Genomic DNA, 18,303 nt, shown 5'->3' on the forward strand with positions numbered 1-18,303 from the left:
CTTGTTCACTTTCCAACTAACCACGTTCCGCCATTTTTGGTTCTTATAAGGGCCTTTATTTATTTATTTATTTTAAATTTTCTTCTTGTCTATGCTATCCAAACTTTCTTGCCATAATTCATTAATAAGTAAGCCTCCTGTCCAGTTCATCAGTTTATCTCTTCCTACCTTCTTTATCCAATCTGCTTCTTTCCACTTCCTTATCATTCTTTTCTCCATCTCCAATACTTCCGTCTTATCCCAATTAATTCCGTGATTCGTCTCCTTAACATGTTTGTATAGGGCATTGGTATCCTCCTCCTGGATTGGCTTCCTCCTAACATCATCTTTATGTTGTTTTATCCTTTCTTTCATTCTCTTTCCTGTCTCTTCTATATATGACATATCGCAGTCCTCATACTATACCCTGTAGATGACTCCTTCTTCCTCAACATTATGGTAATCTTTTTAGTTCCTTTTCTATTCTTCTTCTTTATTGATCTTAATAAATTTTCTCCACTCTTTCTATAAGTTCTAACACCTTCTTTCTTCAATAAATTCATCAGTTTCTCCGTTTCTTCTCCCATACTTTCTATACCATGCCATTTTCCACTCTCATCCTCCTCATTCTTCTTTATCTCTCTCTTCCTCTTCCTGCGTTCTTCTTCCTTCTCTAACCCCTTCTTGCTGTAACCGTTCTTCTCTAATTGTCTGTAGAATTTCTGTATGCTCTCCTTCCTTCCTTCCTCTTTGTCCTCCAGCATTTCTATTCTTCTTATCATATTTGTTACATATCCGAAACCGTTACAAATTATAATTTAAAATAAAGTGGGTTTTAAGCTTTGGTCAGTGTTTCTTTTGAAAAAATACTAATTATAGATTCAAAATTTCCCGTTTCCATGCGCCACCATGTACACTCATGTCCAAAATGATTGTCGCATGTCCATAAATATGTTGTAGGAATATAATTTGATAACGAATTCGCCCGGCATTTCTTATAATGTTAGTATGTGTATAATTGGCAGTGACATGTACGTATGTGGAAAATTTCATGTCAAAAGAGCAGTAAATAAGAACAATAAAACGAAAATAAAACTTTCTTGTCCGTTATCAACATTTTGTTTTACTCATTCTAATATAGATTATTTATAATTCTTTTCCTGTGAAATTTACCATAAATATACATTTTCCGATTATACACATAATAACAGTATTAAAACTACTCTACAAAATCATTATCAAATTATATTCTTACAAGAAGACAGTTATAGATACGCGACAATCATTTTGAACATACGTGTACATGTAAAGTTTTCAATTTGACGATGCACTTTAAAATGCAAAAGCAATATATATAGGCTACCAGCGCCAACATTCGATGTTTCTCGTTTCCGAGCATTGGTTGTGTAGGAAATGTTTCGAAAAGTAGGAGAATGGTGATCTTAAAGAAATGGAAAGAAAAGGAATACTACTACTAATTCGAACACCCTTTTTGCGTGAAAGTATTTTTGTAATGGAGAGAAGACCAAAATCTCCAGTTGGTGTTGTGGAGTTTTGAAACAATTTTATTGTTTCAAAACCGAAATTAAATTTCGATTTTTATAACCGATGTTTGATTTCAATCGGCTTCCAGTTTTTGAAACCGAAAAACCGGTTTCACTTTTCTTTCCGAAAATTGATGTCGATTTTCGAAACCATAAAACCGGCTTTGGTTTTTAAAACCGAAAAGAACAGTTTGTTTTCAAAATCGAAAATCGAAATTAAAAAAAAAAAAAAATTTCATGAAATGTTACGTGTGCTAGTTTACACGCATCCATAATCTCCATAATTGGTATTCATTACTATACGAGGTGTGTTCAAAACATATCGAACCTTAGTTTTTTTTTCCGCGTAAACCAGTGAAGCGCGGAAGAATCTCTTCAGAATAGATGTAGAGGAGACACTCGTGCGCAGTCGTAATTTATTTTTTTTACCCGCCCGCAGAAAGCATCAATCGCTGACAGTCGGCCAGCGAGTAAAGACTTGTAGTGAGCGGTCGTCAGATTTCAGTTTTTGTAAAATGACAGAAAAATTGAGGAGCGATATTACATTAAATTTTGCCAAAAGCTTGGCGATATCCATGCGGAAACCATTCAATCGGATTGGTACATTCAATTTTGAACAAGAATTTGGGCATGAGGAGAGTGTCTGCGAAATTTGATTCAGACTTTCATCGCCAAACATAGCATTCGTGTTAGGCTTTCTTACTTATCTAACGTGGCTCCATATGACTTTTGGTTATATCCCAAGCTGAAAATAACACTAAAAGGGACCCGATTTGAGTCAAGAGAGGACATCATGCGGAATGCGACAGCGCGCTTGCTCACCATTCCAAAAACTGTGTTCCAGAAGTGTTTCTAACAATGGCGGGAGCACTGGAAGAAAATGTGTGCATTACCAAGGAGATATTTTCAAGATGACCCGCTCGGGAGAGTAATGCTCCCGGAAGTACGTTTTTCGCGCCCTACTCTAGCCGGTTATTTTACGCGCTATCCTAGCCAGTTGGTCACAAAATTTATATCATGGAGTACAAGGGGAACAAAACGAGCCCTGCGGGCTTCTAATCTGTTCCTACTACTACTACTACTACCACTTATCTGCACAAAAGTAAGTAAATCACTGTTTTAAGTATTATTTTCATGCTATTTTAATTTAAAAGTGTTGTAAAAAATGTTAAAAAAAAAACTTTCCTCGGGCCGGTTTAACTCACGCCAAAAGAGATTTATGTTACTAGCATATAGCGCTAACCCACTCGGCCACGAAGACCGACACCAACAATCCTTTGATTTCTGCTATTTGAATGCAACATAGCAAGAAATGGATAACACCAACCAATCAGAACTGTTTTTCGTCCCTACTTCCGGGAGCATTACTCTCCTGAGCTAGTCCTACTTTCAAGGGGATTAGTGTTTCTGATTTCCAAAGTAATAAATGTATTTTAGTCAACCAAAGATTTTTTTACTTTTTGAACACACTTTGTATGTCTCATCTTTCAACACTGTTTTTGTTGTTGTTGTTGTTTGTTAAATGTAACATTGTAAATATGTGACATTGTAAATTTAATTAATAAAATCTTGGTAATTTATTGTTACATACAAGGTTTTGTTGGTTTTCAGGCTGATGCAACTCTTGAAATGGAACAGCGACATTTCTATCAGGCCAGTTTGGAATATGTTTTCCTGTTACAAGAAGTCCAAGAAAGGAAGAAATTTGAATTTGTCGAAACGGTAAGATTTTCCCCTCTTAAAATATTAAATTAAATTCATCATATATTCCTATTAAACATATTTCGCTGCTGATATTATTCATTGCTGAACAATCGTACTCCCAGCCATGTATTTCTTCTTTTTACGTTCTTGCATATATTTTGGAATTTTTCTTTCAAAAGAAAAGAAAATATAGTCACTTTTCAGTTATTTATTTCTTTTTCTGTCTGCGGAATTTGTTGACTATTACGTGATGCACGCACAAGGATATAAAAACTGTTTTCCAAGAATTAAAAATACTTCCATAACCTAATTTTGGCCAGCCAGCAAGTTGATAAAGGGGATCAATATTAACAGCTTCCGTTGCAATTTGAAGATCGTCTAGATGTTGTTGAGATTATAAGAAAGAACTTGCATTTTTGTTTTCAGTTGGAAGATACTGAATATTATTTATTCCTTTAGCAAAAATTTCAAGATTCAATATCGGAGAACCGTTTTACACTGAACCATGATCCAGTGGCGGCTTTAGCGGGTAGGCCGGGTAGGCACGCACCTACCCAAAAATTTTGAAATAATATATAAACGCTAAAAGATACAATAAAGAGTAAATATATTTTCTACTATATATATATATTAATAGTAGATAACTATTTAACAAATAGCATCAACCACTGCTGTACAAGTAGTTTCCTACTGTCGTTAATCAATCAAATGTGTATATGTATCCATAGGCGAGGCAGCTGGCCTACTCGAAATTGAAATCCTAAAGCCGCCCCTGCCATGATCTTTGGAGGAAAGAAAAAAAAAACTAGCAACGAAAAGTAAGGCATTAAATATAAAATATTATTAAAAGAATTCAAGGTTTCTTTAAACCTTTCATATTGGAAGGTTATATAAAAAAGCTGAATAATATGCTTTGTGTTTTTTTAGTATAATAATCATCACAAATTCAGAAGTTTGAGTGCCTAGCAATTATGATGTCACAAATTGTATTTTATAGATACTAAATGGCTTACTATTTAAAATGTTTTGTATCCTGTATTGCCTTTTTCTCTCTCTTTCTCTCTTTTAAGTGGTGGGTTCTGTAGCGTCGTGAAGACCATATTTACAATATAGGGTGTATTAAAAAGGGCGTTACAACTTTGAAAACTGATATTTATTGATTTATCTTACAAGCATGGTTTTGGTGTCATTTTGTACCAAAATACTTCAAGTTTTGACTCATGTAGTATACTAGTTCAGAAACAATCCACCACAGGCGCTAGCGGCAGTTGCCTTTACTGGTCCTGAGTGTGCTAGCTGTGTGTTGGTTTGAAGAATCCAAGTCTGTAACAACTGTGTAACGTAATTTTCGTACTTAGTATGGTAAAGATCCTCCCAATAGGCCTACTATTTATAAGTAGCATAAGTGTTTTATTGAAACCGAATGTTCGGTAAGATATAACAAATGTTCAGATCGTCCCCGTACGTCTGAAGAGGTAGAACAAATGAGAGAAAGCTTTGCGAATAGTCGTACAAAATCAAGCCAGCGTGGTTCTCTACAGCTGGCCGTCCCACATATGAGAGTTTGGCGTGTGTTGAGAAAACGGTTGCATCTCAAATCATACAAATTACAAATGATGCAAGGATTTAAAACACACTGATAGAATTACTCATAAGGAATTTTGTTTGGAAGTGCTACAACAGGGTGTCTATCGGTCACGAATGTCACGAAAAAGTCACGAAATCAGAAAAAGGTCATGAAAGTCACGAAAAAGTCACGAAATTTAGCTTTTGGGTCACGATTTTTTTGACTGTACAAATGTAAGTACAGATTGGAAAATTTTGTTCTATGAAACGTCAAAATTCACCACCAAATATGTCTCTGGTCGGCTTTAGACGCTACCAAATCGTAAGCAAAGTACGTTTCTATCGCATGGTTGAAAATTCGACCTAATTCGCACCCAAATTCGCTCTTGAAAATGCTAGGAAATTTTGTGATTTGGTAAAGAAAAGGTCACGAAATTTCATTTTGGAATTTTAGTAGACACCCTGTACAAGAAATCAACTTCAGATTGGATGTGTGCAGCATCACTAAAGGAAGCCACATTGAACCTCTTTAGGTATAAGGTAGAAACACAACACTTAATGTATTTTGCTACAAAATGATACCAAAACCATATTTGTAAGCTAAATAAATAAATCAATATTGAATTTCAAAGTTGTGAAGTTCTTTTTGATACACCCTGCATATATAACAATTGAATTTCGTCTCACATTGTGAAACTGCTGTAGACTTCGGAAATATGCGAATATAATACTGAAAGCAGAAAAAACAGATCTGTAACTTCTGTTTGTAATACAGGAATAATAAGATCAGAGGTGGAACCTGTTGTTGTGGTACTGTATGCATATCAAAAAACTTCATGTATTACTTTTTAAAACTTTCAAACTGTGCTATGTATAAGTGTCAAGGAAACGTCTCCAACTGTAACTTTCTCAAAACTGGAAGTGGTTGGAATTTCCTAGTACTTCTGGTTTTAATATTGATATATATAGATCAAAATCAGTAAGAGGTATCGAGAAGCTTTTTTAATCGATTCAGGGTCTGAAGAATAGGTCCCGTTTCCTCCGTTAACACTCTAATCAAATCAGAAATGTTAGAGATTAATCGTTTGCAGTTTCAACTTAATTACCGTTAAGAATTAAAACGTTAATAAAAAGCAATAAGCGTTTTTTTTTTCTTTCTTTCTTGAGTAGATTCAACGTCCATTCCTGCAACGCAGAGAAGTTTGGTCATCCGACACAGTATCTCAAAAGGCACAATTTCTAACATTATTGGGAAGAACCTCGCCTCACGTTCAGGAGAGGTTCACAAACACCAGAAACTGGCAGAAACATACCTCGGAACGGATAGTTGAAAGTGTATGTGCTCTGGATTAGGGGTGACTCTGTCTAGATGAGACTAACAGAGTTCGATCCACTTTCACCGTCAGATAGATCACAGATCCGTTCTGACTTTGTGCTGCAGAGCATGGAAAAGTTTTCCAAGGTGGTGAGGGATATTGCAGTTGGGGAACACTGTAATTCCTCGAAGTGCTTTCTAACACCAAAGCCAACATATCTTACTTCCAGGAGAACGTCATGTACCCTCTGTATAATACACATCCCTCACCTGTACGGTGATAGGACCACAAATGTATGGATCCGCGTGTACAAAGTCTCCTTAAATTACTGTTCGATCATCCCAGGCGTTCTACGCTAGGACGGCAGAAGAGACGGGAATTCGAGTGATCCTATTTTCGTCATTCGTGTGACATCCCTGGACGCCTTACCAATTGACTCCTCAAATAGGAACTCGCTCGATGCTGTCTTCATACTTTGCAGGGTCTTCGGAAAGTTCCCAAAGCGGTATGGCGAGGCATTCCCATTCTATGCGGAGTTTGCTGCAGTGGAAGCTACGCTGTTGGGCGATCACGCCTATAGCCGTCACATCGAACACAATCGGTGGTGGAGAAAGAGAAATTACCAGTCATGTTCATCTGATGTTAATTACACTAGAACAGCCAAACATAAAATTTTATAGAAACCTTAATCGCAAATTAAATACAACCAAGAACCATCCTTTTATACATCGCTGCTGATCTAGTGATTAGCGCACGTCTTTGGTGCAGAGGATGCTGCATTCCTGTAGATGGTAGTAGTATGAACATGGTAAATAACTTACGTCTTAAAATGTACGTATTGTATATATTACTACAGTTTTCTATATTACCAAACCTGTCAGTAATAAGTGATTGTATCTCTTTTTCATTCCAGCTCCTTGGCTTTATGTATGGATGGCTGACTTTTTATCATCAAGGTCATGAAGTTGCCAACGATTTCAAACCGTTTATGAGTGATTTACAGTTTCGAATTCAAAAGGTAGAGAAATGAAATTTCCAAATATAACAGTGCATGTTTCTTTTTGTGATTTTTTTTCTTTTAATTCACGGATTTATATCGATGCTTATATATAACAAGGCTGAATTGGTTAAGCTTAGCTTATCATAACATATAAACAAATATGGGAACGTTTTCGGTGAATATTATTTGATCACTTTCTTACTAAGGTGAGTGTTCACGACATGAAAAGATACAGGTTTTTTCAAATCAGCTTCAAGTTTGTTTTTAAGGAAGCATTTTATCGTTTCACAGTAATATATTTTTGCTGCTTTTTCAATTGCGTAAATTGAGCAGATATCCCAATTTAGTTGGACATTACAGTGACGTGTTTTCTCGCAAATGAGAGATTTTAGAATACTAGAAATACAAGAACGTATTACAGCTGTTCAATATCTGGAAATCATTTTGATGTATTTAGACGTGTAGTATATTTTTCATTGCTTCCGTGAAGATACTAATAATGAAAGAAATAGTAATTTTTCATTTACTCTTGATTATAATTCAATAATAATAATAAAATGTTAAACTGTCAAAGGCGGCTTATGGCATCTTCAGAGTTTAACCAATATAAAATGTTCTTAAATAACCATTGTAATATTATAATCATTTGAAATTTAATAACTGTCTGGTTCATGTTAACTTTGCTTTACTTTAGTAACTTCACTAAAGAAATATAAATCTCTGAACAAAGCAAGTTTTTATTAAAAATAATAATCGTGTAACAGTCTCACAAGCTAGCTAAATATCTGACACATCAGACTGTCTGATGAAGCCAAGATATTTAGTTAGTTGGCGAAACTGTGACACAGTTCATATATTTTTAATAAAAACTTGCTTTGTTCAGAGATTTATATTTCTTTTGTGAAGTTATTTTAGGTGTAAATAAACCTAAATATAGGAATCAGAACATTGTTTCAACATTAGGTCAAATTCAGAAAGTAAGATGTTGAAACAACCGAACCTTAAAATTGAGTTAAAATGATTTTTGTATAAATTTGAAAGCTTAACGATATTAAGAAGTTTATAATTTGAATTAAGCGTTAACATTGAAACAATGTCTAAGTGTACAATAAACCCGCAATTAAACGGACTCTACATCAATAGACTTCGGACTAACGGATAAAAATATGTCAAGGGAGATAGCAATTGTTAAAGCACACTCTTCGATCAGACGTTTTTGATTAAAAATCAAACCATCTGTAGATGAAAACTCAATAATTGTCATTTCTTTTATTATAAGAAGTTCAAGTCAATTGGCTTTCTGTTGTTGTTTTTCCGCTTTCTTATTGCAAATACGTCTCGACTTTGGAACTTAAAATGTAATTAACTTAGTAATGCAGGAAGGTAGCATTTGTTTCTATTGATTCCTAATTAAATATACAAATTATTGTAACGAATGGCGGCGCGTAGCATAATCTCACAAAGTACGTCTAAAGTCATTAACATGAATCATATTAATGTAAAGAGTAAAGCCCTTACCTTGTAAGGTACCTAATACACAAAGAGATAGTTGGATCTACTTGTACATCCATATTTTTCAATTACGTAGGGTGACCATGTTTCTCATAACAAATATACATTCCTATGCTGTGAAAAAAGTTGAGCATAGTACGAAAACAATCACTTGATTGCAAGGTATTTGATAATTTGAAAAATAAAAACTTTTATATGTGAATTTAAACACGTATGTTATAAGTAAACTTAATTACAGAATATTTGTACGCAATTGATCGAGACGTAAAATACCTGATTAATGCAATCATGTTTAAAAAATAGTAACAAAGTATTATAAACACATTAAAATGTTGGTCCGTTAATAACAAGCATAGATTGATAAATGTTTTGTACGTGTGGTTAATGTGCTTTATGGATTAACGGATACTGCAAGGTTTGTTATAAGAACTCTTCATACCGAGGAACTAGTTAGACAGCATTTCTATTTTACTTAAGGCTGCAGACTACTAAATATTTTTGAAAAACTAATAATTTTTCTTTTGCCCGTTTCTCGTAAGTGGAAAGAGGTAATAAAATGTAACTTACCACAGTACTAGATAATGTTATTCTACAAATGAAAATACAAATCGGAAGAATTTTCAGTGTTGCCATCCATAGAAATTACAGTGTGACCAGAATTTGAATTACTCAAAAATCTAGGTAAAGGCAGCGACTAGAAAAATGAATTCAACGGTAATTGATGACTTATCATGCTGTCTATTCTTCTTGTTTACTACTTTTTAAATAATGTTTCTATTTATTTTGTAATGACTTATTTATTTTGTAAGAATTTATGTAAGGGTTATAAAATAAATAGAAATATTATTAAAAAAGTAGTAAACAAGAAGGATAGACAGCATGATAAGTCATCAATTACCGTTGAGTTTATTTTTCTAGTCGCTGTCTTTACCAAGATTTTTGAGTAATTCAAATTCTGGTCACACTGTAATTTCTATGGATGGCAACACTGAAAATTCTTCGGATTTGTATTTTCAGGTGTAGAATAACATTATCTATTATTGTGGTAAGTTACATTTTATTACCTCTTTCCACTTACGAGAAACGGGCAAAAGAAAAAATATTAGTTTTTCAAAAATATTCAGTAGTCTACCCCCTTAATGTAAGACTCTTAAAATAAGATTGCAAGAACATTTTCGTTATACTTGCTTGCGTGTAAGTAGTTAGAAAGAGAAAGAAAGAGCGTAAACTCTTAAGTGTACAAAAACTTAATCAGTTAGCATACTGTTGCAAAATGATTTATGTTTTGAATACTTATATATGTTATATAAAATACTTGTTTCCATCGTCTTCATCACTATTTATGCTGATGATGTAAGTATAATAGGGGATGATAGGAGAACAATAGAAAGAAATGCAGAGATCTTATTAAACGCTTGCAGGGACATGAGTTTGGAAATAAATGCAGAGAAAAATAAATACATGGAAGGTCGTCGGGATCGTAATACTGCAAATTATGGATGCGGCAAAATATAAAATAATACTTTCGACAGAGTAAATACTTCCAAATATCTAGGGCCAGTATTAACAGACCAAAGCCATATCCATGAAGAAATTAAATGTTGACTGAAAGCAAGAAATTCGTGGTATTATTCAGTTTAGTTTGTCGTCGCGAATCTGTCGACGAATTTGAAGCTTAAAATATATAAAACGATAATCATTCCTGTTGTGGTGTATGGTTGCGAAACATGGTCGCTTACTCTGAGAGAAGAACTCAGACTGAAAATATTTAAGAATAAAATCCTGAGACGAATATTCGAACCTAAGAGGAACGGGAAGGGGGAATGGCGGAAACTTCATAATGATGAATTGCATAAGTTATACTGTTTGCCGAACATTCCTAAGGTTATTAAGTCTAGGACCCTCAGATTGGCAAGTCATATAGCCAGAATGGAAGAAAGTAGGAACGCTGTCAAAGTTTTAACTGGAAAACCAATCAGAAAACGACCATTAGGAAGACCTAGGCGCAGATAGGAGGACAATATTAAGATAAATCTCGCAGAAATAGGAAAACGAAGTAGAAAGTGAATCCAATTGTCTAAGGACAGAAGTCATTGGATATCTTTTGTGAACGCGGTATTGAACCTCCGGGTTCCATAGGCCATAGAATTAGTTAGTTAGTTATAAAATACTTACCGCAGAATATTAAAAGCATGTTACAGAACACAAATAATAGAAAGAAAAAAACTATATTATTTCGTTAAACGCTTAATCAGATAGTGAGGGTTAGAAGGGAAAAGAAAAGAAATATTAAAGAAAAGGACAAATCGAACTTAATGCTTCGTAGTTCCTTCTCTTTTCCTTTGTTTCTTAATGGTATTTCGTAATTTTGTGGTAATTTGTTTCCTATATCTCCTTCAGGATTCCTTTGTTTTTATTGTGGGTATATACAAATCCGGTATCAAATAATATAGAGAGTGGCTCAGGGAAACAGGAAAATTTCAATGAACATAAAATGCACAAATAAACACAAGAAAAAAATACATTTGATAATGGAACGCTTGGAAAGTATGCCATTAACAATTAAATAAGTATGACACTTACATATAGATATCCAGAAAGATGTTAAAAAAAAAAAAAAAAAAAAAAAACGGATTGTTTGAAAAAAAAAAAGAAATTCTGTGTCCGTAAGATTGTGAAATCCAAAGTTTGATTGCGTATATCTTTTGAAGCAAGAACGATAAAGACCTGAGACTTGAAACAAATGTAAGCGAGTTCTATGTAGATACGAGGCATGTCCAGAAAGTAAGTTCCGTTTGGTAATAAAATTAAATTGTGTACAGATACAGAAACATTATTTATTGCAAAATTCTACAACTCTTAAGCTAGTTTTCCACATAACTGCCGAAATTTTGCAGGCATTTGTCATAGCGTGGCACAAGGTTTTGTATGCCTTCTTCATAGAAGTTTGCCGCCTGTGTCTTCAACCAGTCTTGGAAACAGTTTCTTTCAGCTCGTCGTCATTGTTGAAGTGTTGACCGCCAAGGAAAGACGTGAGATGTAAGAACAGATGAAAGTCGCTGCGGTTTTCCTGGATCTTGTCATCAATCGCGTGAACCAGTTTTTCTGTAATCAAAGATGGACGCCCACTTCGTTCTTCATCGTGCACGTCACTACGCCCTTCATTGAATTGTCGGACCCATCTTCTCACCATTGAATCACTCATCGCATTTTGTCCGTAAACATCGCAAATTTGCCGATAAATTTCACTTGGTTTTTCTTTCCTTGCATTCAGAAAACGAATCACCGCTCTGATTTCACAAGCGGCGGGATTTCCAATCAACACCGTAATTGTAAACAAGCACAACAAAGCGTACGTGACTGACAGCGATCTCCAAATGGCGCACGTTTCTTCTTCTTGATACAGAGCGTCTACCGCGCATGTGCGGAACTGCGATCGCAGCGCTGCAGCGGAGATAAATTGAAACGGAACTTACTTTCTGGACGTGCTATGTATTTTCTAGATCATGAACAATGTTGGAATTTGTAACGTTTTTGTGTAGTAACGAAAGAAAATACCGAAAGTGTAAAAGAAGAAAAAAAAGAAAAAAATCAATATTCAGTTGCAGAAAACTGATTTCCTGTGGGTGAGACCCTGTGTATATGTGCAGTATGCAGCAACATTTATCCATTGTTGCGAAAATGTGACAAAGTTGATGCAGTATTGCCATGTAAAAAGGCTATTTAATGCAAGTCTTTTCTTTTTTGTACGGAAACACGTACCCTGCCAACACTGTTGTAATATTATTCAACAGGTGTGTTTTAGGTTAATTAATGATGAGCAATGGGTGTGCAATATTTACTGTCAATATATGAGGTCTGTAATATTTTCCAGACTTTTTCTTTACTCATTCAGATGAACCTACTAATATCTATAAAAAATATATATATATATATATATATATATATATATATATTAAAAAAGTAAAGTAAAATAAAAACAAAAGTGCCCTCCAACGCTTCTTATTAAGTAATTGAATAGCTTTACTGTATTTTCAATAAATATTAAAGCACGATTTTGAATATGCTTTCGAAAGCATACCTCACGGCTCTTGAGTGTGTTCAAGCCGCAATTCACTACCAGTGTATTCACTTTTGAGAGCGAGTGTGTCTTTTATTTTTGTTTGTGTGAAAGCACCATTGATATTTTTGTTCTCCAATCTCATTTTTTTTCTGCATGCGTGCCTTGTCTTTGTTGCAGACAAGGGAGAACTTCAATGCTACACGAGATAAGACTGAATCATTGATGCGGAAGATGCTGGAGGTGCGTAAAATGGTAATGCTCTTTTGGATGCTTTTATTTTATGTTCTTTAGATTTATATATGTTATGTATTGTTCAGTAATAGTCTTGTGGCATGTTTTTTGGAAATTTGTAAAAGGAAATGTAGATTTTCTGTAACAACTTCAGCGTCTAACGAGGTGTTCTTTCAATAGAATGGTTAAAAATGGCGCACGTGGGGTGTAAAGTTCCAAACATGGGTTCCTTGAGACTTCGTTAGGAGTCTATTGTATTCGAAATTCAATTTTTTAAAACCTTTAAAAGTTTATTTATTTATGCATTTTACTCATTAATTATTCTATTTTATTTCACTTCAGTAATATAATAAAGTTTCAGATAGCCTGCGAAACCTGTTCACTTTGAAATAATTAACAATCAACAAGTACGTCAGTGGAAAAGTATGTGAAAGGAAGTCGCCTGGGGTTATATTTGGGACATCGTCTCGGTATTCGCTTGGCGGAGCTGGAAGGGAGGAGGATTTAATGAAAATGGCCAGTCACTCGGGACCTCGCGATTAAAGGGTCAGGAACGATACTCACTATTATACCCTGTACGGTTTAAGGACACACCGTTTCTAAGAATGTATGTTCGTCGATTCCACAGTAGAAGTAGAAAATAATATCCATGCTATCAACGAGTACAAACAAAATATATGGCGTGAGCAACTGAAACCAAATTCCAGACAATACCTGTAAAAATGGTACTTGTACTAATGGTATTTAGTTATCCTTTATACACAATGTAAATTTATCCATGATGAATGTGTCAACACTTGTTCTCCAGATGCTACCATAAGCGTTTAAATATTTGTTCCATTGTATGACCAGTCTACGGATGCCGTTCATAAAATTTGAAGGTTGGCGTTCGAACTGTTGATGGACTGCAGCCTTCATCTCGTCATCTGAATGAAACCTTGTGAAAACCAAGTTGCTTTACTTCGTTTTATTATATAGGCTGCTTCGAGAGCGAATAAATTATGTAATTCCCCGCTGCAGCTATTCTCTGTTGCGACCACTTGGGTTTGGTTTGGACGGGAAAAATCACTTATACTGGTGTATCCTTCCTGAAATATTCTCGACCAATCAACCACTATTATTTCTAATACGCATATTAGGTAATACACTTCTTTCATTCGACGAAACATTGTCACCTTCAGCATGGTAGTCCCAGTACCTGAGATGACGTATAGATGGCGGTTGTTGTTTGAGAAACATTACTATGGTTGAAAGTACCAACCTTATAGAACTTAAGGTTGTAGTTTGAAGGCGCTATGTTGTTTAGTATTCGGTTGGCAGCCATCAATAGTGAACGCTCTCAGTAAATTTGTAAACATGGAAAAAATGAGTAATTGTTATGTGATTCAGTATTTTCATTTGAAAGGACTCAATCCAACCAATGTCAAAGCCGATTTAGATTCTACCCTGGAGGAGTCTACTCCTTCATTTACAACCGTAAAATAATGGGTGGCAGAGTTTAAACGAGGCTGGACGAGCTGCAAAGACTATTGCAGTGGTCGACCAAATGAGGTGACCACGCCAAATATGGTGAAGAAAATCTACAAAATCGTATTGGACAATTGTTGACTGAAGGTGCGCGAGCTTGTAGATGTCGTAGGCATTCCAAAAAGTACTGTACATGGCATATTGACTGAAAATTTGGACATGAGAAAGCTGTGCGCGAGCTCACTGCCGCGTTTGCTCACAGTGGAACAAAAACAGCATCGTGAGGAAGTTAGTCAAGTGTTTGGCGATGTTTCATACCAATAAAGCCGAGTTTTTGCATCGATTCTTAACCATGGATGAAACATGGGTCCATGACTTCACACCTGAGACGAAGGAACAATCAAAACAATGGACTGAAAGGGGAGAATCGGCTCCAAAGAAGGCGAAGATAGCTCCATCTGCTGACAGTCATGGCGTCAATTTTTCTTGGATGGCTGTGGGATAATTTTCAATGATTTCTTCAAAAAATAAATAAATAAAAATAAGGTAAAACAATTAATCGCTGAGTATTATGCAAATTTATTGCAGCGTTTGAATGATGAAATCAAGAAAAAAAACCGCATTTGGGATAAAAGAAAATGTTTCATCTAGACAATGCACCAATTCACACATCCGTTATCGCGATGGCTAAAATCAGTGAGTTAAATTTTGAATTCCTTTCTTACGCACCTTATTCGCCAGATTTAGGCCTTCGGATTGTTTTCTCTTACGAAACTTGAAAAAATGTTTCGATGGTAAAAAAAAAAAATGCCAACAATGAAGAGGTGGAGTCTGCAGTTAGTGAGTATTTTGAAGAGCTTGACGGCCCGCACTATGAACAGGGTTCCAAAGCTATTGAACATCGCTGGGAAAAGCGTATCGAGCTAAAAGGAGACTATGCTGAGAAATAGATAGCTCCCGCCCCCTTTTTCTTAAATATTTTTCTGTGTTAGGTTGGGTGCTTTCAGGACTACCATCGTTGATCTTCAGTGGATGGAGTGTGGATTCAGATCGCCATCTTTCAACGGTTATTCCAGCAGTGATGAAAAAGGGGGGAACCGTTATTTCTACTGTACATGAACAAGGATTTTATGCCATGATATACCACTACAACTACACTTGGCTTCCATCACACCATTTATAATTGTGGCCAACAATTTATTTATTTATTTATTTATTTTATTTTTTAATAACGCTGTTGAAATTAGCTACCTATCTTCTGCGAGAAAGTCACCATGCTTGAAAATTACTAACAGTCATCTTTGTCCTAGAGATGGCCACAGACCTGGTCCTAGACCTGGATCCGAAGAACCGGTTCCAGATCTGGATCCGAAAAATCGGTTCCGGAACCGGATCTTCTAGAACCGAATCCGTTCAGATCCGAAAACCGGTTCCACAAGGAACCGGTTCTGGCCATCCCTACTTTGTCCTAGTCGAGTCTATGATTTAAGATTTCTTGCTAGGTAATACAACAAAAATTTAAAAATCAGTGATATGTTTTTTTTCCCTCAAAACTTCGGAAGAACCAGATTGTTGGAGGACATAACGTTTACAGAACTTACCTTGAGTGAAACATTTTTGGTATGTATATGTTTCTGTAAATGTAGTATCACGTGATACACTTCACGTGCGCCATTTTATGTTCATCCTGTATAAATAAGTTTGTGAGATTTCTGTCAACTGTGCTCTAGGCTGCGAAATGTTTCCGCCAAATCTTCTGTGTAATCAGAATTCACAATAATGTAATTACTAGCAAAGGTACACACCTGCCTCCTTTACGTGCTCTTTTGGTAGTAATATCGGAGTCGGTGAATTGATTCAATTGGAGTTCTCTGTGATATACAGAGAATATAATTAGAAACAGAAGAGTTGACCGAATTGGCTTTATTTACTTTTAAGTTATTGACGTGTGTAAGTATGGCATTCCATGATAGACTCTTTAGTTACTGCACCAAATTGATAAATGTATTTAATACAAGTTTTTACTATTTATATATTTAATAAAATTGTTACTTAGGAACTGGAAATTGTACAAATAGTGCCTGTACAGTCGAGAAAAAAAGTATTTTCGCATCGCTGGATTTTCTTTTAGGGAACACCGTAGTTCAGTGGTTTGAGCGTTGGATTCATGTCCGCGTGACCCTAGGTTCGGTTCCCGGCGTGCTTCTTAATTTTCGGCGTCCACCCAACGTCGTGAGGCAAACTGGGGAGTCACGTGAAACCAAGACGTGATGACCACTAGATTCAGAAAGCTCCTAATGCGCCTGTTAGGACAGGGCGTCGCAGTGCTCTGACCACGTGTTTGCCGGTAGAATGGGCATAGTTCAACCCGGTCGCTAGCGGATAGCGGTGGAGCAGGCTTAGACTCATAAATGGGCCGTTACGTCAAATGTTTATTTATTTATTTATTTATTTTATTCTCTTCTACCGATAACAAGTTGTTGAGCCGTGTCTGTGGATCGCTGTACACTGTAGGTTAAAATCGTGCGTAATTAAAAACTCTTGGTTACATTTAATAAATGCAGTTTTTATTTATTTATTTATTGAGTATGCCCATCGACCAACATGCGGTTACCAGTGAGAGCGATAAAAGGGACAATAGGAGCGGATACTCCTGAGCCCAGTAGCATCGTCTGACACTCTCCAGACGTGATGTATTTTAACATAGGTCAAGTAATACAAATATATATGCAGGGTCTGTCCTGAATGAAACCAGACTAAGGCTGTGGAACTGGATGTATTGAAAGTAACTTAAACTACAACTAATAATCTTCAAAATAACACTCACCGGCATCTACACAGCGCTTCCAGCGATTCTGCCATTGTAGATAAGCTCCCTGGAAATCCTTTTGTGAAATGCTGTTTAGGGTCCGTGTAACGGCAGCTTGAACAGCTTCGATAGACTCAAATCGACGTCCTTTGAGGTCTTATTTTAGCCTAGGGAAGAGAAAGAAGTCACACAGGGACAGATCAGGGCTGTAGGGAGGTTGTGGAAGCGTAGAAATATTTTTCTTGTCCAAAAACTCCTGCACAATCCTTGCCGTGTAAATGGGCGCGTTGTCGTGGTGCAGGGTCCAGTTGTTGGCGATGTCTCTTCGAACGCGGGCGACCCGTCTGCGGATCTTTCGAGGACCTGGATGTAGAAAGTTGCGTTCACCGTCGCTCCTTGTGGGACGAATTCCTTGTGGACGACGCCTTGAGCATCGTTTTGACTTTTGACTTTCTCATCCGCTCCTTTTTTGGACGAGTAGACAGCGGCGTGTGCCACTCCGCGCTCTGCCGTTTGCTCTCCGGATCGTACTCAAAGACCCAAGTTTCGTCCCCTGTGATGACATTTTGAAGAAAATTTGGTTCATCTTCCAAACGGTTGAGAAGGTTTGTCGAGATCGTCACTCTCAAGTCCTTGTTGACGTCAGTAAAAACTTTGGGCAGCAATTTGGCGCAAATTTTTCGCATTCCAAGATTGACCTTGACAATTTCGTGCACTTGCGTTTTTGCGAAGTTGAGCTCATTGGCAATCATTCGGACACTCAAACGTCGATCGGTGTTCAAAAGATTCCTTACCCTTTCAACATTCTGCTCCGTTTTTGTTGTGGTTGGTGGACGACCTTTCTCTTCTTTCCTCGACGCTCTCTCTGCCCTCCTTGAAGGCCTTGTGCCACACAAAAATCTGAGATCTTGTCATACACTCATCACCATACGCTGTCTTCAACATTTCTAGTGTCTCCGTTCGCGATTTCCCTAGCCAAACACAAAATTTAATGGCGTAACGCTGCTCAAGCAACCGCAGCAGTTCGCTTTGTTCCAAGGCACTCGCACAATCTCACTCAACACTCGATTCACACCGAACCACTGCTCGCAGCAGACTAAACACTTGTAGGT

The 18,303-nt window shown here is 36.3% G+C and overlaps 1 protein-coding gene across 3 annotated transcripts in view; it reads left to right on the top strand.

Moving 5' to 3' along the window:
• The window catches only part of Graf (GTPase regulator associated with FAK), a 329,103-nt gene that overhangs the window by 230,284 nt on the left and 80,516 nt on the right, over positions 1-18,303 (top strand). For 2 of the 3 annotated variants that reach the window (XM_081739155.1, XM_081739157.1), the window contains exons 5-7: positions 3,135-3,245; positions 7,023-7,127; positions 12,862-12,936. In XM_081739155.1, the coding sequence (XP_081595281.1) occupies positions 3,135-3,245; positions 7,023-7,127; positions 12,862-12,936 (291 nt within the window). The remainder of the gene's footprint in view (positions 1-3,134; positions 3,246-7,022; positions 7,128-12,861; positions 12,937-18,303) is intronic. The other variant, XM_081739156.1, reaches the window with a different exon arrangement.

Source organism: Thermobia domestica, chromosome 14 (assembly GCF_964235325.1).
Source record: "Thermobia domestica chromosome 14, izTheDome1.hap1.1, whole genome shotgun sequence".
Classification (NCBI taxonomy): domain Eukaryota; kingdom Metazoa; phylum Arthropoda; class Insecta; order Zygentoma; family Lepismatidae; genus Thermobia; species Thermobia domestica.